Source organism: Bos taurus, chromosome 1 (genome assembly GCF_002263795.3).
Source record: "Bos taurus isolate L1 Dominette 01449 registration number 42190680 breed Hereford chromosome 1, ARS-UCD2.0, whole genome shotgun sequence".
Taxonomy (NCBI): Eukaryota; Metazoa; Chordata; class Mammalia; order Artiodactyla; family Bovidae; genus Bos; species Bos taurus.
The window spans coordinates 145,586,067-145,606,476 of record NC_037328.1 but is presented as its reverse complement, the minus strand read 5'-3'; the positions used below and the strand labels follow the sequence as shown (position 1 = coordinate 145,606,476).

General features: G+C 55.8%; 1 protein-coding gene across 19 annotated transcripts in view; it reads right to left on the bottom strand.

Moving 5' to 3' along the window:
- Positions 1 to 20,410, bottom strand: part of PCBP3 (poly(rC) binding protein 3) — a 229,399-nt gene that overhangs the window by 18,754 nt on the left and 190,235 nt on the right. For all 19 annotated transcript variants that reach the window (NM_001428302.1, NM_001076284.3, XM_010801704.4 and 16 more), the window contains 6 exons: positions 8,365 to 8,519; positions 6,145 to 6,168; positions 5,316 to 5,348; positions 4,839 to 4,955; positions 3,967 to 4,098; positions 3,132 to 3,260 (listed from right to left, as the gene is read on the bottom strand). In NM_001428302.1, the coding sequence (NP_001415231.1) occupies positions 3,132 to 3,260; positions 3,967 to 4,098; positions 4,839 to 4,955; positions 5,316 to 5,348; positions 6,145 to 6,168; positions 8,365 to 8,519 (590 nt within the window). The remainder of the gene's footprint in view (positions 1 to 3,131; positions 3,261 to 3,966; positions 4,099 to 4,838; positions 4,956 to 5,315; positions 5,349 to 6,144; positions 6,169 to 8,364; positions 8,520 to 20,410) is intronic.

The following is a 20,410-nucleotide window of genomic DNA, read 5'->3' as shown; positions in this document are numbered from 1 at the left end:
ATACATTGTGTAACCCTGGCCTGCTACTGCAACCTTGAACACAGTATGACCTTGAATTGCTGTATGACCTTGAACACAGTGGTGTGACCTTGGTTGTGCTGTGTGACCTTGAACACACTGTGACCTTGGACACACTGTGACCTTGAACATGCACAACCTTGGTTATACTGTGTGACCTTGAATATGCTATGTGACCTTGGATGTACTGTGTGATCTTGAATACATTGTGTGACCTTGGAAGTCCATGTGACCTTGAACGCATTTTATGATCTTGGCTGTGCTATGTGACCTTGGACACACCATATGGCCTTGGATGTGCTGTGTGACCTTAACTGTGCTCTGTGACCCTGATTATGCTGTTTGACCCTGGATGTACTATGTGATCTTGAATACACTGTGTGACCTTGGCTGTGCTGTGTGACCTTGTGTGATGCAGAGAGGCTGCTCCAAGGACCTGTGTTTGGATACAGGAGGGCTCCTGCCTCTCCATCTCTGGCTCGCCTTGGTTGTGACCAGGCGCCGCTCAGTGGGCTCTCTGCAGTCTCAGGGCGCCTCATGGTCACCAGGCCGGAAGCATGACTACACTGAAGGGCCACTTCCACTGTGGTGCAGGCGGAGGACTCCGTCCACTGCTGCCCCAGCTCCGTCCCAGAGGTGGGGGTGCACTCTGTGCTGCTCAGCCTTGGCCGTCACCCTTGCTCCGTGGTGCCCTCTGGCCCCACCAACAGCACCACCCACACCGCCCCAGCCCTGATGTCTAGCTCCCATCCCCTCTGACTGCTGGTGGGGGGAGGCCTTCTGAGTACACCTCCCTGGGGGCCCTGACACTCATGTTCTCCACCTAACTTGCCGCACCTCGAGCAGCCCCGCCCTCCTTCAGTGGGTATTTCTCAGGTGGAGGCCCCACCCAAGAGCTCAAAACTCCATACACTCTTCATTTAACACCAGGCCAGGGGCCTCTGGGTGTGAGAATGCTCCTTCCCCAGTAAGCAGCCGCTCCTGGGAGCCCCGTGACACCAATGACAGGAGGCCTTGTTCCTCCAATCTCCACAAGGACCCATCACACGCGCCTGTGTATTTCAGTCTGCCTCTCACGGCCCCAGGGGCACAAGCAACTACAGCCTACGGGTCAGGCTCTTCTGTGGGGCCACGTCTGACCATGAACACGGCATAGGCAAGGCCACGTGTGAGGGGTCCTGAGGAGACCATGTGTCCTGCTCAGAACTCATCATCCTAGGGTGGCTCACATCTCTGCCCTGCACCCCCACGTGGCACCTGCCACCCACTAGGCTGGCATGGACTTCCTCACTTCCTGGGGTGTCTGCCACACTAGGGGTGCCAGGCCCTGCAGGCCACCTGCCCTCTTGGCCACTCGTGGTCCCAGCACCAGGGCTGAGGAAGACACTGTTCATAACCAGGACCAGTGTGGGGGATGCTGCAGAAAAAAACATTCAGGAAAATCTTTTTGACTTCCCAATATCACACTTCAGGAAAATAAAACCAATACCAACTTTTTTTGAAGAAGTCGGACATGGTGCTTTAGCACCAGGTCAAATACAGAAGAGGGAGAGTCCCTGCTGCCCCCAGGCTAGCATCTGAGCAGGACTGCAGTCAGCCAGGGTGGACCCACCATGGCTTCATTGTTGGGGAGGAGGGCCTGATAGCCAGGCAACCAGCACAGCTAGTAAAACCTTTCCTTAGAGGCATGATGACTTCATTTTAGCTTAACAAAGACCAGCAACTGTTTAAACAGCAAGATGTTTAGTTCATCTTGTAGCAGTTTGCATATTGACTGAAACTTAAATCTTGGGATTTTCCTCAAAATTTTAAGAGAGGTTCCTTCCTGCTCAGCTGTACCTTCCTTGCTTCTCCTTTGGTTAATCCTTTTCTTCACTCCTTTCTGTCTTCACAATTTGGGCATTTTCCTGTGCTTTGCATAAGCATAGCATGCTGTACCTCAGCGGTGTCTCTGGTGCCCGCACATAGTCCAGCCAGGGGGTCCTGGCGGGGCCACTCCACTCCACCTGCATCTCCAGCCCTGATGTGCCTCCAGGGCACATCTGCACCAGGGCACACCTGTCTCCAGGGCACACCTGACTCCAGTACACATGTCTCCATTCCACACCTGCCAACAGTGTACACCTATCTCCAGTTCACGTTGCCACCAGTGCACGCCTGTCTTCAGTGCACGTCTGTCTCATGTACAAACCTGCCACCGATGTACACCTGATTCCATACACACCTGTCTTCAGTGCTCACCTGCCCCCAGTGCGCAGCTGTTTCCAGCACAAAACTGCCTCCAGTACATAGCTGCCTCTAGGCCACACCTGTTTCTAGTGCACCTACCTCCAGGGCACACATGCCACCACTGCACACCTGCCTTCTCTGCACACTTGCCACCAGTGCACATCTGCCTCCAGTGCACACCTGCATCCAGTGTACACCTGCCGCAGGTAAACACCTGTCCCTAGTGCACACCTGACTCCAGTGCACACCTGACTCCAGTGCACACCTACTTCAGTGCATACCTGCGTGCAGTGCAGACCTGTCTCCAACACACCAGCTGCCAAGGCACACCTGCCCCCATGCACAGCTGCCTCCGGTACACACCTGTCTCCATGCACAGCTGCCTCCAGTGCACACCTGCTTTCCATGCACACCTGCTTTCCACACACTCCTGCCTCCAGTGCACAGTTGACTCCCATGCACACCTGGGCCCAGTGCACAGCTGTCTCCAGTGCACACTTGTCTTTAGCACAGACCTGTCTTCAGGACACATGTGCACCATTTTTAAGGCCTGCCCCTTTGCGTGGACTCTTCATTCAACTCCATAGATTTTGGCAGGGCCTGTGCCCCCACCACGTTCTCTCCCCAAATCCCCAGTGAAGATGAGATCTCACCCTGAGGTTGCGGAGCTGGCAGCCCTCCCGCAGTGCCCACACACTGCACAGCTCTCACTCAAGTTGCCGTGAGCCTGGGTCAGGGGCATGGGCCCATTCCTGAGGCCCAGTCCAGGCAACGCTGACCAAATGAATCCTCAGGGCACCCAAGACCTCCAGCACTCAGAAAACAGGGCCAGGTGTAGTGAGGGGCAGGCGGGCGAGGAGCCCAGACTTGCAGACAGACTGTACCTCCAGCATGACCACACAGATCTGCTTGACACACTGGATGATGGCGTCCGGGGTCCCCGAGATGGTCACTGCCCGCTCTGTGGAGTTGGGCAGCATGTCCCCGGCCACCTGGACCTGGGCACCTGTGGACTGGAGAGACTGGATGTTGGATGGGGCCCTGCTGAGGTGGGCGGCGTGCACTGGAGCAACACGTCCTGACTGCCCTCGGGATGCCCACAAGGCGCTGCCTCAGGTCACCCCTCCACACCCACGGCATGCTCCGTCTGGAGCACCCATGGGCAGCCACATCCGTCTGGCTCAGCCCACTGCTTCCAGCATGGACCTGTGTAGGAAGGGTGATGCTGGGCGGAGGGAGGGGCATCTCAGCAGACAGGTTTTTTCCCCACATATGTGGAATTATTCCTCTGTGTGGAGTTTGAGGTCCCAAAGATAGACTCCAGTCTTGGGGCCTGAACTGTATGGCCGTCTTTCCTGGAAGGAGTCAGGCCGGGGGCTTCTTTCCCTTGAGAGAGGAAGGCTTTCCTTGGGAGATGAACATGTGCGTGTGGGGTCACACCTCAGGCGACACCTCCACCCCAGTGGGTGGCTCAGCGTTCTCCCAGGCACCTCCCTGGGGGGCAGAGCCCATGTGCTGGGGCCCCGTCCTAGGAGTCAGGCCTGGCGCCTGTGCCTGACACCCACATCGGGGGTCCCCTGACCTCTCTGCCTTGTGCTCATCCCTCCCTTGTTCCCAGCTCCGTGCTGCAGGGTCAGCAGGGAGGGGGCCGGTGCTCTGCCCAGGGGTGTCCTGAATCGTCCGGCTCGCGGCCCTGGGGTGGAGGACGAGGGCTGTTACCTCCCTGATCTCTTTGATCTTGGAGCCGCCTTTGCCAATCAGGGACCCGCACTGGCTAGCAGGGACCACCAGCCTCAGCGTCACCGGAGGCTTGCTGGTGGCCGGACTGTTGCTCATGGAGTTGATGATGTCCTGGGGAGGGAGAGGCACGCACACCACTGTGAGAGCCCAGACAGGCTCACCGTGGACTGGGGGAGGGGGCGGGCTGGGCTGGTTGCAGGGCCTGCGAGGCTGGGCCAGGCTCAGGTGACGAGGACAGGGAGGCTGGAGAACACCAGGAGACCCCCAGACAGGCCTGTCCCAGCGTCACAGTGCTGCTGTGGGGTGGGGCATGGGCCCCCAGGGTGCCCAGACTCAGGGTCTGACCTCTGACCTTCAGGCCTTGTGGGGCAAACAGGGGCCTGGACAGAGGGTGATACATTTGACAGAAAGATGGACTCCCCATCTTGGTCGTCCTCTCAGTAAAGACATTACATAACTCTAAGCAATTTCAAAAACATCAGAAACACATAAACATCTTGAGGTGTAACTCACTGGCAGATGGACACAGAAGCGCACAGGCACATAAGGTGTGCTGGTTCCCACGCCTGGGCTCCCTGTGCCCACATCTGAGCCAAGCTGCCCATCTCAGGGGTCAGCTGCTGCGGACAGGGCTGAGGCCCCATGCTGCTGCCTCATTGCCAGGTGCCAGGCCTTCCCTGAGGGCTTGTGGTCTGGGGTCCAGGCCCAAGGAAACCCTCGGTGAGGGAGGTGAGCCTTGGGGAGGAGGGGCGCTGGCGTGTTAGCAGGTGGACTGGTGGGGAGGTCCCGGGGAAGGCAGAGAAGCCGAGAGGTCCCCTCACCCAGAGCAGGGGGCCCCAGGCACCCCTTACCTCTTCAAACTTGTAGGCAATCATGGCAAAGGCCTTGAAGATGGCGTCCGTGGGGCCCGTGATGGTCACAATTCTCTCTGGGCAGTTTCCCTCTGAGATGTTGATTCTTGCCCCGCTCTGGGAGGAAGGTGAGCAAACCTCAGAAATTGGATTCAACCTACTGGGCTGGCAGCGGGCTGGGTCCTTGGGCCTACTGACCACCAGAGATGCCCACAGGTTGCGGAGCCCAAACCTCAGCACTGATGACCAGTCCTATCCTAATGAGCGGGCTGTGACCTGGCCGTGACCCAGGAGGGTGCCTGAACCACCAGTGTGCACATTGGGGGCTCCCCACGGTCACCCCTCACTCTCGTCCCTGGTGTATGGGGCTCCTGATGGGTCCAGGCCTTGTGGGGCTGGATGCAGAGCTGCTAGGAGGCCCGGCCTCCACCCTCCCGCCTGCCCATGAATGGTGCTGGGCTCAGGGGGCCCACTCACCTCCTCACGCATCTTCTTCACAGTCTCTCCTTTCTGGAACAGAGGTTCAAACAAGGGAGGGGGTCACTTAGGCTTCTGCCACAGGCCCGGGAGGCCAGACACCCCAGCAGTCAAAGCCGGACTCGGTGCCTGACACAGGTGACCCCCCAGCCCTCCCTTCCCCCTTGTCCAGGGCCCAGGCCGCAGGCTGGGTGGGCCTGGCCCTGCGGACCTGATGTACCTCCACGCCTGACCTGGGGACCTGCTCCACCCGGCAGGTCTGCACCCTCCTCCATCTTCACCACAGGCAAAGTGGGGACTAGGCCCATGGGCAACCCCTCAAAAAAGAGCGGCTTGTGAAAAAGAGCCTGACTCTGAGCTCTGGGGGTGCCTCCACCGTTCAGGGACCATGTGCGACCAGGGAGCCTTAAATGGCCACAGGACTCGGGGAGGGGGTCCTGGCCTACCTGCCCACAAGCATGGGCTTCCACACCAGTGCTTGCTCTCCCTGGGGGCATTTCTGTGTGAACGGACTCACTACACAGGCTGAAGGCGGGATACTGCTCCCAGGAATGACGTGAGGACTTGTATGGGTCAAACTTGGGGAGAAGGACTGGCGGCCAGAGCCCTGGGGGATGGGGTGGCCTCAGGGGAGGGCTCCCGGTGCCCGCAGGGCCAGAGAACAGGAGGTTCTGGGACAGCCTCAGGGGTGCAGCCTGAAGGCAGTGGGCAGGATTCCCGAGGGACCCTCTCTGCACGTGTGGCACACAGGTGCACACCCACCCTTAGCACGGGCACTCTGGGCCTCACTTCCCCCTAAGACCCCAAGAGAGGTTCACTCAATAATTACCTTTCCGATAATGCTGCCAACTTCCTGTAGGAAAGGAAGCACAGAGAGGTGATGTCAGAGAGCAGAGGGAGCAGGCCGCCTGTGGCAGGCGTGGAAGACGGCCCATCGGCCGGGACTCGAGCGGCAGGGGAGGCCGGTGGCCAGGAGGGGGCAGGCGGTGGGCTGCCCTGCCTCTGACAGACAGACAAAGAGAATGGCGGCTGCCTTCTCAACAGACATTGGCAGGTGTTACTTGTGCACTTAGGCCTCAAGGGAGCCTGCAAGAAACAGGTGAAGGTAAAATCTCCCTCCATGACCTTGCGATGTAAAAATTTAGTGATATTACTATTTGACCTTTTTTAAAAAGGTAGCATTTGCAAAGGCCTTCCCAGGTGGCTCAGTGGTAAAAAAATAAAATAAAAACCCGCCGGCCAATGCAGGAGATGCAAGAGATGAGGGTTCAAACCCTGGATTGGGAAGATCCCCTGGAGAAGGAAATGGCTAGCCACTCCATTGGCCTGGAGAATTCTTGCTTGGAGAATCCCATGGACAGAGCAGCCTGGTGGACTATCATCTATGGGTCGCAAAGAGTCAAATGCAATTGAGCGACTGAACATGCGCACGCACGCGCAGACACACACACAGAGAACATTGAAAGATGTCTGAACACGCTGCCCTAATTTTAAAGCCTGGGGCCCATGATGGTTTAGATATGCTCATGGCCAGGATTGCCCATCATGGCACCTCCTTACCCAGGACAAACCCTCAGGCCCTGCTGGGCAGCCCCACCCAAGGTTAGCTTCAGGGAGCAGCTTCCACAATTAAACTCATCTTCCTTGTTCCAGCGAAGCCCTCAGCAATGACAGTGTCCTGGGGCAGACTCTGGGAGGGTCTGTGCTGTGCGGCCACGGTGGGGGCTGTGTGCAGCGGGGGCTCCCAGGCGCTGGGTTGGGGCTCCCTTGGTGGTTGGGGTACCCCACCTCCCAGGGCAAGGTTGGGTGCTCACTGTGCCAGCTGCTGCTGGAAGTGGGATGTGTAACTGACCTCAGACTGCCCTCTGTGGTACACACCCAGCCTCCGACAACCTTAACCAAATGTCAGCCCACCCCGGGAGTGGGCAGGTGGTCACCCTTCCTTCATCACAGAAAGGGGGGTGCCAGGTGTGAGCTCCAGCTTCCAGAGAGCTAGGGAGAGCAGGGCCTCGGGCATGAGGCCAGCCTCTGTGGCCCCAGGTTCCTCCTGCTGCCCACATGGACGGACCACAGAGCCAGGACGCGTCTGTGTGGCTGGACTGGAGTTGGGGGTGTGAGCTCAGGGGCCCGGCACAGAGATAAACATGGAATGCAGTAGTGTATAAATGTGCACAGACACACACGCATATACACAAACACACCTTCCCCAGCCCTGCCTGGGATCCACAGAAGCCTGAGAGCCATGAACACCCCCGTGCGCCCATACCTGGGCTTCTAAGGCCACCCCAACAGCCTCACTTAGGGGAGTCGGGGTCTCTGGGCCAGTTCCAGAAGCAGCAGGAAAGTGGGATGAGCGATAGCGGTGTTCTACGCCAGAGGGGGTGCTGTCAGAACGGTGCGACCCCCATGGCCAAGTCACGGGCAACAAGAGCATCAGCGCCAGTGATGGCAGGACAGGGACGGTGGGGTGACAGGGGCAAACAGGAGCCCCACGTCCAGGAGCTGCAAGTGAAGCGAGCGGGCACACTGGCGGCCACGCAGCACCTGACCAGCCGCCAGCAAGGACCCCTGATGACCATGGAGGGGGCACGGAGGTGCCCACAGGCACCCCCACCAAGTGACGCCCTGAAATCTGAGCTCTGATGGGAAGGCTTCTGGGTCACTCCTGCCAACAGTGAGGAAACAGCAGAAAAGGCCAACACGAGGGAGTGAGGGACACTGTTTCTACAAAAGAGCTGCATGGGAAGCCGAAGGCAAAAGGCACAGGGAGTGTGGGGGGCGCTGGGTGAAGGGAAGCCCTGGGGTGACAGGCTGCGGGCACAAGTAGGGGGGGTGTCAGTCAGCGTGCTGACCTGGAGGAGAGCGCCCTGGCATGAAGGACACCCACGAGGTGGCAGGGCTGGGGCAGCAGCGTGGCCCAGGCACGAGAGGCTCCAGGAGGAGCAGACGTGGGAGGGCGAGGCAAGTTCCCGATCACGTGGAATTGCAAGAAGCCTGGCTCGGAACTGAGCCCCTGCGTGGGCAGCCTCCACTTCCCTCAGGCCCGTACCTTTCCATGCATCAGCAGGCGGATGGTCAGCGTCACGTTCAGGCCGCCTTCCGAGACCTTGGACTCCATCTTTCTTCCAAAATGCAGCTGGGGGTGGTGGCTCAGGGTGCCGAGGGCGCCGTCAGGAAGGACAGATGGGGCCCAGATGGTGTCACCTGGTGAGGGAAGGCTCACGTCAGGGGTCGGGTCTGCACCACGGGGCCAGGTCGAGGCTAGGCTACAGCCTCCCACACTGTTGGGGCGAAAGGCGGGGCTCTGAGCAGAGGGATCCGGGGCACCCAGCCACAGGAGGGAGGGAAGGGCGCCCCAGGATTCGCACTGTGGGCCCTGCAGGGGCTGCAAGCACATGGGGGACAGGTCCCAGGGAAAGGCCACCAGGGATTGACCTGGCCTGCCCATTAGCGCAGGGCCCTGGGTCTCAGTGTCATCTCGTGACGAGGGCCCGTGAGTGGCTGGAGGGGAAGGGGTGACCCCGTCAGCCTGGGGACCTCCATGTGCGGGGAGTGTCTGCTCTGCTGCCACCTTGGCTCTGCCCACTGCCCAATACACCAGGGCCAGAACCCTCCCTTCAGCCTTAAGAAACTTGGAGACCACAGATCCGTGTCCCTGTAGGTCTAGAGTTGCGACTCCTTAGCTATCCTCATTTCTAAAATGGATTCGTCTCCACTAACCAAACTGTGAAATTGCTGAGTGTGCCCACTTTACCAAGTTTTCAGAAAATGCTTTACATCCGGTATCACGGTCCGCTCACTGTATACTTCCCGCAGAGCCCTGGGTCAGCACCTCACCCTCCAGGCAACATTCAGGCTCCGGTATAAGACCACAGACAAGGGGCGGTCACAGGCACGGGAGCTGAAGGATGGGGACAGCGCACCATGTGTGCAGGGGACTCGGCTGATGGAACTCGGCCTGACTGCGGAGGACAGAGCTAAACACCTCCCCCCAGTCAAGGTGGGCACAGAGCCCAGGTCCGGGGGACAGGCCACCTCCCGCAGGATGTGGAGCGGCCACAGGAGACCAGTGATGAGTACTGGAAGGAGGTCAGGGAGGCAAGGGCAGAATCGGGCAGTCAGTGTGGGGAGGGGACTCTCGGAACAAAGGGATGAGAGGCAGTGCGACCGGTGGGGACGGGTCAGGAGGGGCCGGGTGCTGGGGCCTTTCGGGAGCACCAGCAGGTGTCTCTGTGCCCGTGTCTGTGGGGTGCACGGGTGGCGGCTGGCGCAGAGGGAAGGCTTCGGCCAAGCAGCAGATACAGGGTTCTGACAGCACAGCACAACTTGGTGGACAGAAGGTGGGGGAAGGCCAGGCGGGAGGACCATGCCAGATGACTGGCCCGGGGCCGGGCCCCAGGGGTTCCACAAAAAGCCCAGGAGAGGACCAGGAGGAGCCTCGCTCACCAGAGAGGTGGGCAGAGCTGCCAGGTGACAGAGGACAAGCCCCCCTCGCTGGGGGACATGCCGCCTGCCCACCCACAGGAGCAGAGGTCCTGAGACAGCTGGTGCACGGTGATGTAACACGGCAGTGTGTAAACACATCGCCTTCACACACTCATGTGCTCTGTCTTAACTGACCAGTACGGAAGCCACCGACCACTCGGGGTTACTGACACTGAAATAAAAACCTCACTGGCCAGGTCTGAGCAACCAGCCTTGCATGCTGGCACTGTGTCTGAGGGCGGGGAGGGTGCTCCGTCTCTGCAGAGCTCTGGACGGGGCAGGCAGCAGGGCAGGGGTAAGAAGGACCCAGAAAGGAGGGGATGGTCTCGTTCAAAGGATCACAGTGGTGCCAAACAGACCTACTTCCCGCCGGGCGGACACCCCGCAGCAACCCCACTCAGTCTCCCCGAGCTCGGGGTGTGCACATAGGCACCCACGAGGGCAGAGGGCAGCCAGGCACCCACAAACCATCAGAGGGCAGTCAGGTAGGCACCCAGGCACCCACAAACCAGCAGATGGCAGTCAGATAGGCACCCAGGCACCCACAAACCAGCAAGGGCGGCCAGGCCAGCAACGCGCCTCCGCCTCCTGTATAATTAGAATCACCTCCTCTGGGGGCGGACAGCAGGGCCCTGGGGCCATCTGTTATGTAAATGTTCCAACCACGGAGGAGAAAGTGGGTCAGCGAGTGCCAGGGGTGCTCCAGGCTGCGGGCTGTCAACTGCCATCCATCACACGCGCCAGTGAGTGCCAGCCTGCCTCACGTGCCAGGAGCGGGACATCCCAGGCCTCGCCTCCGTGGACTGCTGCAGACAGGAGCAGCCCCAGGAGCCGATAAGGCCACTGGGGGCACCCTCGACCTTGAAGAGCTAGCCCCGCGCCACAGGGAAGGCAGGACTCTCTATCCTCGGGCTGCTCCACCAGGCTCGGGATGCCTCCCACCTGAGACCGCCGCACGTGCCAGCCTCGCTCCCACCCCTGTGGCTGCCAGGGGTGCTTGGCAAGAAGCAGCAGCCGCACCCCTAGGGGCCCAGCCGGACGCCTGGGTCATCAGAGAGCCCTCCCCGCGCTGGGTGTTCAGAAACTGGTAGATCCTGGCAAGGACCCCTCCTTCCATCCTCCCCACACTGGGGATTTAATGCATTTTATTCCATTTGATGAGAGGAAGAGGAGAAGCAGATATGGCCCCCATGAGGCCTGGCAGGGCCTCTTCTCGCCCCCCGGGAGCCTGTCCAGCAGTGGTCTAAATGCTGCTTTGTGCTGACACCACTCACGACGCTTGAGTCCAGGTCTCACCCTGCACCCCCACAGGGCACCTGATTTCTGACGGATACCCTCATCCTGGCTCTTGTCTTCAAGTTCTGCTTGGGCTTGAGATTGGGCGCACGGGGGCAGGGTTCCATTTACTCCTCTTTTCTAGTGTCCTTGCGTGTACATGGATGGTCGCCCGCCAGGCTCCTTCGTCCGTGGGATTTTCCAGGCAAGAATACTGGAGTGGATTGCCATTTCCTACTCCAGGGGATCTTCCTGGCCCAGGGATCGAACCCATCTCTCCTACAACTCCTGCACTGGCAGGCGGACTCTTCACCACTGAGCCACCTGGGAAGCCCTTTCTAGTATCTTTAGAAAGAAGGTAATGGCATGGACTTAAAGTCTTACTTTTTGCCTAAATGTTTAGTTCTATAAACGGCTCTCTGCGTGTGGCTTTAGCTGCCTGCCCCAAATTTTTATATTTGTGCTCTTTGTCCACTCATGGGAACATACTTTCAAATTTCTCTTATGATTTCTTTTTTTGATTCATGAGATATTTTGAAATGTGTTACTGAATTTTCAAATATTTGGAGATTTTCTAGATGGTGTCCTATTGATTTCGAATTTAATTCTGTTATGGTTGGACAGCATACCTTGTAATACTTGAGATATTCTAAGTTTATGGACGGACTTGCTTATGGACCAGAACGTGGTCTGTCTTTGGTCTGTGTCTAGTTGGGCCATTCCACATAAAGCCAGAATGACTGCAACACTCTTCTGTCCATCGCTGAACAGCAATCTTAACCTGGGTGGAGTGTTCCACAGACTCGATCAGAGCAAGGATGGCTGCGATGCTCTTCTGTGCATTGCTGAGCAGGAATCTTGACCTGCAGGGGGTGTTCCACAGACTCGATTAGAGCACGGATGGCTGTGATGTCCATCGCTGAGCAGGGATCTTGGCATCTCTGACTGTCAGCGTGGATTCGTCTGTTTCTCCTGCAGTTCTAGCTTTTTTTTGCTTTGTGTATTTTAGGCTCCACCATTAGCATCGTAACCTTTAGTACGGTTATGTTCTGTGAATGAAGTGACCCCCGGATCATGATGAGAGATCCTCCTTTATCTCTGGTAATATTCTTGACTCCAAAATTTACTTTGTTAGTAACATAGACACCTGACCTTACTAATCACTAGTGTTAGCATGGAGTCTCTTCTTCCATCTCTTATTTTTCATTTGTCTTTATATTCAAAGTGAGCTTCTTGTGGGCAGCGTATGGTTGGTCCTTATTTTTATCCTTTTTGACGATGTGCCTTTTGACCTGGGGGTGTTGAGACCGTCTGTGTGACTGTTGCTGTGGGGGCTTCAGTCTGTCACCCCTCCGTCTGTCCTTTGTTCCCTGGGCCCACTTTTCCTCTGCCCTGTTTTGGACGAATGGCACATCCGTCATGATTCCACCTCTTTGTTCTCTTACCAGTCACCACTCTGGGTCTTTTCATCCAGGGGCGGCTTCAGGGCCTGTGCACAGACGCTGGACCTGACTCAGTCCCTGGGCTGCAGCCTCGCTGCCAGACGGGCGCAGGATAGCCCCATAGCACGGTGCCTGCCTCTTTCGGCCTCTGCGCTGTTACTGCCACATGTCTGTTATAGATCCCACAGCACTTTGTTTTTAAGTGCAAGCAGTCAACTCCCTTTGAAAGGGATTTGGATAATAATAAAAGTGTCTCTCATGCTCACCCGCGTGGCCATGCCATCATTTTCCTTCTGCCGTAAGAATCCCCCCGTGTATCTGGTCGGGCAGGTCTGCCGGGGATGTGTTCTCAGCTCTGGAGCATCTGGACAGCATTACGCCGCCATCTCCGGAAGCCTGTCTCATCTGGCGCAGTATCCCAGGTGGACAGGGCTCCCTGCACCCGACCTGCACACTGTCCGAGGGGAGGGTCTGTCGCAGTCTCCCTTTGTCCTTTGACAGGAAAGCCCTCCTCTCGAGCACATTTAAAGGCGCTTCTCTTCGTCACTGGTTTTGATTATGATGTGCTTTGTGTTTTGGGTTCTTGGGGCCTCACTGAACTTCTTGGATCTGGGGTCTTAGAATTTCCATCAAATTGGAAAAACTGCAGCTGTGTTTTGCAAGCACATTCTTTGCCCTGCGCTGTGCAGGCCCCTGGCAGGCATGCTGGGCTGTGCTCTCCCTTGGTCCCTAGGCTCACTCCGAGGCTCTGCTCCTGCCTCGGACTCACTTGCCTGCCGCCCTGCACGCCCCCAGAACATCCAGCGCATGTGTCATCTCAGCGCTGCTGTGTCACCTCCAGAAATGCAGCCTGGCTGCTCTTCCCTGCCCCCCACGTCTCCACCGGACACACTCGATTTCCCGAACACAGGCTGCAGTCACAGGGACGATGTCAGTGCCTGTGCCTGGGTTGTATAACCGTCGTCCTTCCTGGGTTTAGGGCTGAGCAGGGAAGGTCACCCTGACATCATATGACGGTGACAAGAGCTCTGGCCGTGTGGTCATGGGGTGAGTACCCAGGGGAGCCCGGTCACTTCCAGGGGCAGCACAGCCCACACCCCACCAGCCAGGGTGAAGGAGACCCCAGTGCTGCCTTGGACGAGCACTGTCTCCATGACCCTGTCTCCAAACCATGTGGCTCCTCCCAACCCGGGACGTGGACCCTCAGCGTGGCTGAGGCACCTCCTCGGCTCAGTCCCAACTGTAAGGAAATTGTCCAAATTGACCCCCACCCCGTGCTCAGAAGACACAAATCCACTTTGACCACTTTGCTTTGCTCCTCTGCTCGGGGACATGTGTCACCTTACCCCCTGATGCAAAGCCTGAGGCCAGAGTTAAGGAAAGGGTGACCCCAGGGACAAGGCTGGCTGGTGATGGGAATCCACTGCATGCCCCCACCCCACAACCAGATCTCACGTTTGCTCCGGCCTCTCCTGTGCAGAAAGCCTGTGGCGCCCAGCACAGCCCCCAGCATCCCCGTCGGGGTCGCCCAGCATGGGGCAGGGACACTCCACGTCTGTGGCGTCTGAGGGAGGGCTCGGGCTGCCCTGCTGTGGGCCCCGCACCCAGGTCGCTGAGGTGCTCCATCCGCCTGTGAGAGTTCCCCTGGCCTTTCTTGATGCCAGGCTGGGAGAACTGGGAAGAAGGACAGGGCAGGTTTCCTGGGACTGTGATCCCGTGCCCACAGGACATCTCACGCACTCATGTGCCCTTCCCTCGAGGACGCCGGGGCCACAGCTGGGTGTGTGCCGGCCGAGGAGCGTATCCAGCAGCCATTTCCAAGTCCTGCACTACCACTGCAGGGGGAGACAGACCGGGGAGCAGAGGGGGAGGGGTCCCCAGCCCTGACTGTCTCCCAGAGCAGAGTTTGGGGGCTGGGGGAGAGGCTGAGGGGACCCTGGGTGGGCAGATGCAGTCCCACTTTCGCCCACGGCTGGTCCAGGCTGCTGAGTCTGCCTGAGAGAAAGGCCGCCTGAGGCTGAGGAGCCCGCTGAGCCCGGCACACCCCCTCACTCAGGACTGGGCGGGTCAGGGCGGAGGGCAGAGTCCCATCAGTTTCCAAGCAGACCCCAGGCTTTTGTGTGACTGGACTCCTCTCCCGTCACAGGACACACACAGGGAGCGGGGGCTGTCTGTGCTGCTACCCCTGGGGGGCGGGGGCTGGCAGCTGACCAGTACGCTGCTCTCTCCCCTCCGCTGGCCCCGGCTGCCCCGCGGAGCTTTCCAGTCTGCATTCACCCACCCCAACTGCTCCATGTCCAAGGAGGAAGCAGGCCAGAGAGGTACATTCAGGAAGCAAGCACGTAAGGCCCATTCTACACTGGAACTTGGTCATCGTCACAGTACTGTTCTGTTCACGCATGTGAAATGCATTCACTTACATTTCACTTAAAACTCTGGTGGATTTCAGAAGTCAGCGTCAGGGGGTGGTTGGCTCTGGGTGAACGCCTGAAGCTGCATTTAGGAGGCCAGCAGGAGGGTGAAGTTACACGTGATGCCACACAGCTGGTCACCGCAGAGGATGATCCTGTCGCTGAGCAGCCACCCCCAATGGGAAGGAACCCGAGAAAGCCTGCTGATGGCCCCTCCAGGGACACCTGCCTGGCGGAGCCACACGGCCCACCCCACTGAGGCCTCTCCCTGCTGGGAGTGTGTCATACCTCTGGGTATGACAGAGGACATGCGTCAAAGGCCAGTCCCCGGACCAGTGCCAGCTGCTCTCGCCCCTGCTCTTTCCTCCACGGATGCATACATGCAAGATGCAGATTGAAATTTGCCTTGTAGGAACTGGTAATTAATAACTTTGTTAATTCAACACATATTCCCTGGCCATGACTAAGCTCCAGGCATTGTGCTGACCTAAAAAGAGGAGTAAACAGGGAGGAAGGGCCTGTCAGGAAACCCTTATCGTGACACAGGAGCCAGAGGAACTGGAGGAGGGCTGGGCCCAGAGAGCAGGGAAATCCCCTCCCCCAGTGTGGGGCCCCCTGAGAGGCAGTCCCCAGTCAGCATGAGACCCCAGGCAGCAACTGGGGGCTGGGCGCACTCCTGGGGAAGCGCTGAGAAGGACTGTTGATTGGAATCCCAGAATGCCCCGGAGGCAGCGGCTACACAGGCCGTCCCATCCCAGGAAAGGGGTGGAGCTATGAGGTTCACGGCTGGGAAAGGAGATCCCCCCACCGGCATTCCAGGGCTCCCTGCTGGCCCAGGGCTCGCCTGGCCTCCTATGGTGACAGCACCTAGGCTAACAGAGCATCTGTGGTGACAGAACAAGGAGGCATCGGCAGTGAGCAGGGTGCGTGTGCCGCCCCTTGGGGCCTGACTCAAGAAACCCAGGTGGCTCCAGAGGCTGCAGTTATGGCTCTCCAGACTCCTCTTGAGCAAAGCCGTGTTCAGGAGCCACTGGTCCTAATTCCTACCCAACTCTCCCTTCCTTCCATCTGCCAGGAATTTTGGGAGGCTGCCAGCAATAGGAACCAACTAGCCACAGAACCCAGGGCCTGCTCTTCTTCTTTGTGAAAGAGATCACCAGGGGCGGTGAGCTGGGAGTCGGGTGGTAGGTGGTGGGTGAGGAAGAGGGTGCAATGCCTCCTTCCATGAGCAGAACCTATTAGTTATACATATATAATGCAATACCGAGGCAATCACTGAAGAGCTGCCAAAGGGACACTCAAGAACACGATCAATAGATCAAAATGGAATCATTAAAAATGTTGGGTTACCCACAGAAAGGCAGGAGATAAGGAAACGGAGAAACAAACAGGGAGAACAAAGAGAAAACAAAAAATAAAATAGCTAACTTAAGTTCTAACCTCTCAATAATTATATTAAATGTGAAAGTGAAAGTGAAGTCACTCAGTCGTGTCCGACTAGTCTAAATTTACCCATAAAGAAAACAGAATGGCAGAGAGGACTAAGAAAAATGAGTCAGTCATATGCTGTCAATAAAAAATTCATTCACTTCAGTTACAAAGATGCAAGCAGACTGAAAATAAACTCATGGGAAAAGATGTGTCATACAACCACTAATCAAAGGAAAGCAGGAGTGGCTATATTAGTATCAGATAAAACTGGCTTCAGAGCAATGAAAATTATCAAAGATGGAGAGAGGCACTATACAATGATGAGTCCGTCCATGAAGAAGCATAGCAAGCAATCCTAATAGCTTATGAGTCAAACACTAGGACAGTAAAATACGTGAAGCACAAACAGATAGAACTGAGAAGGAAAATGCAGAAATTCACAGTTACAGCTGAAAATTTCAGCACCATCTCAACAACTAAGAGAACCGCTAGGTGGAAATCAGTAGGGACACAGAACTTAAAACAGCATCAATCAACCAGACCTAGTCAACCCTCACAGCACGTCTGGGAGCAGCAGGACACACAGAGCACACAGCAGTGCAGACCACACCCTGGCCATAAAACAAAGCTCAGCAAATTTAAGAGAATCGAAATCATATGGTACGTTCTCAGATCACAAAGGAATCCAACGAGAAATCAATCGCAGAAATAACGGAAAAATCTCCGAGCACACGAAAACTAACACAATGCCCACTGAAGTAATCCTTGGGTCAAAGAGGCAGTCTCAAGGATTAGAAACACGTGTCGACCTGAGTGTCTCGTGTGTGTGTGTGTGTGTGTGTGTGTGTGTGTGTGTGTGTTAGTCACTCAGTTGTGTCTGCCTCTTTGCAACCTTGTGGACTGTAGGCCACAGGCTCCTCTGTCCATGGAATTCTCCAGGCAATACTGGAGTGGATAGCCGTTCCCTTCTCCAGGGGATCTTCCTGACCTAGGGATTGAACCTGGGTCTCCTGCATTATAGGCAGATTCTTTACTGTCTGAACTATCAGGGAAGCCGGTATCACATATGCCTGAATAAAATACACATACCTGAAACAATACAATATACCAAAATTTGTAAAACACAAAGCAGTGCCTAGAGGGAAATTTATGGCACAAAATACATATCAGAAAAAAGAAAAAGTCTTAAATCAATAATCTAAGCCCTCATTTTAAGAATCTAGAATAAGAACAAAATAAATCCAAGTAAACAGAAGGAAGGAAATAATGCAGAAATAATTAAAATTGGAAACAGGAAAACTAAAGAAAATCAATAAAATAAAGAGCTGATTATTTTAAAAGGTTAATAAAATTGACAGACTTCTAGGATGACTGAGAAAAAAAGAAGACAAGACGAAACACCATTATAAGGAGTGAAACAGAAGCTATAGCCAAGAACCCCGCATACATCAAAGGGCTAAAAAAGCGCTAGGAACAAGGCCATGTGAACAAACTGACTCAGATTAACTGTCTCACTCTTTGAGAAAGGCAGACTGGCACAACTCGCCTAACAAGAAATACTCGGAATAGCCCTACCTAGCAGTTGAGGTAACTGGCTTCATAATCTTGAAAGTCTCCTTAAAGAAATCTCCAAATTCAAAGCATTTCACTGGAGATTTTACCAACGGTTTCAGGAGTTAATCCCAGTTCAACAAAATCTACTTCAGAAAACAGAAGAGAAGAGAAAATTTCCCAATCCACTTGATGAAGCAAGCATGAGCCTGGCACAAAAATCAGTACAAAAGACGGCACTTAGGTGTTAATCTAGCAAAACATGTGTAGGATTTATATGCTAAGAACTACAAAATGCTAATGAAAGAAATTAAAGATCTAAGTACATGGAGAGACAGAATGTGTTTACAGATCACAAGACTCATCACAGTAAAGATATCAGTTCTCTCTGAGCTGACATACGACTTTAACATAATTCCTATTAAAACTCCAGCAAGAATTTCATAGATACAGACAAGCCACCGTAAAATTTATATGGAAAGGCAAAGGAGGTAGAATAGTTAAAACAATTCTGACAAAGGAAAATAAAGTAGGAGGAGTAGGTTTCCTCAACAGCTGTCACGATCAAGGCTGTGGTATTGGCAGAGGGAATCAACGGAGCAGGGACAGAGCACAGAATCCAGAAACAGGCCCACACGGATGTGCCTGGCTGATGTCTAACGAAGATGTGAATGCAGTTCAACGGAGGAAAGACAGCTCTTCAACATGCAGGGCTGGAGCAACCGAACACTGGAGGCAAAAACGGACTCTGACCTAGGAGTCATCCCTTGCATAAAAATCAACTCAAAATAGAAAATAGATTTAAATGAAAAATATAAAGCTATAAAACTTTTAGAAAAAAAGAAAAAACCCTTGGGGTCCAGGGTAAGGCAGAATTCTTAGACTTGACACTAACAGCATGATATACGAAAGGGAAGCCTGATAAACGAGATGTGTCAAAACTAAAGACCTTTGTTTGCCAAAGAATATGTTAGGAGGATAAAGAGACAAGCCACAGATGGGGAGAGAATATTTGCAAGCTGCATGTCTGACACGAAACTAGTTCAAAGCATATGCAGGGATCAGACTCGACCGTGGAAAACAAGCAGTCCAATTAGAAAATGGGCAAAAGACACAGACATTTCACCAAAGAGGATCGTAGGTGGCAAACAAGCATGTGAAAAGATGTTTGTGTCATTAACCACCAGGGAGATGCAAATTACTGCCCAGGAGGAACCACCATGCACCCGTCACCGTGGCTAAATAAACGGCAGTGGCCACACCAGCCCCGCCGGTGAGGATGTGGGGCCACCGGCAGGCCAAGCAGGTGCTGCGGGGAGTGGCCTGGTCACCTGGAACAGGTGAACATGCATCCACCATTCGAGCTGGGATTTAGTACAAAGCAGGGAAGACTGGTGTCCTCACAAGAGGCTGAATGTGAGTTCATGGTATTAGTAATTCCCCAAAGCAGGACCCAGCACCTAATCCAGAGGTTGGTGCGACAGTCACAGGGCATCCCTGCAGCAGACCGAGACCACACACAGAACCTGCTCCTCCAGGAGGCGGCACCAACTGCCCCATGGGCTCAGCAACCGGGGGCGGGGGGCTGGGAAAATTATGCTGTGTGAAAAATGCCAGTCCCCAAGGTCACACACTGTGCGATTTCACTGACTCAACGTGGTTGAAATGATAAAATTAGAGAAATGAGCAGATCATGGCCTGCCTTGGTCCCTGCTCCGCTATCCTTCCCTAGCCTCAGGGTCTCCCTTCCTGCGACAGGCTGACTTCAGTCAGCCCGGCCAGGGCTTTCCCCCAAGGGTGCTCCCTACAAGCCCTCACCTGCACCCCTGACTGCCAGCACCTGCCTCCCGTGCCTCGGCCCCCACAGCCCTGGCCTGCTGGCAGAGGACACGCTTCTCTCTGCCATTCAACATGGAACCCCCCGTTCCCAGCTCCACTCCAGGCTGCCATGAGCAGGAGCCCACACAGTGCTCACTCAAAGGCAGATAATGCAGATGGTGGATGCTGAGTCCAGCCCATTTCTAGGCCTCACAGGACGTTCTGGAACAGAACTTCGCGATTTCTGAACTCTGAACTGGTGCGTGTGGGCATCCAGGATGGTGTTTCCTTCCCTCCTGTCTGCTCCCTCATTCATTCACTTGCTCGCCAGGGGTCTGTTGGGTAATGGGTGGGAGCTTCCTGGGGACACAGGTAGGGAGGGCAGGACAAGGCCCTGCCTCCAAGGCAGAGTCAGGACAGGACAGGGGACTCTGCCTACACAGCCAGAGGGGGACCTGTTCCTTCCTCCCTCCCAGGCTCCGGTTGGTTTGCAAGCCCCGGGTTCCCAGAAGAGGGCAGAGGAAGCACTCCTGAAGGAACCAACAGAAGGCTGCACAAAAGTTCAGGAAGCAGAGCCGCCCCAGGTCCCTGGCCCAAGGGGAGCACCGCCCCCCTCCACATTCTCCCTTCCTCTGAGTGGCTCCAATGAGGAAAGCCGAGTTTGTTCTCAGTTTCATGGGTT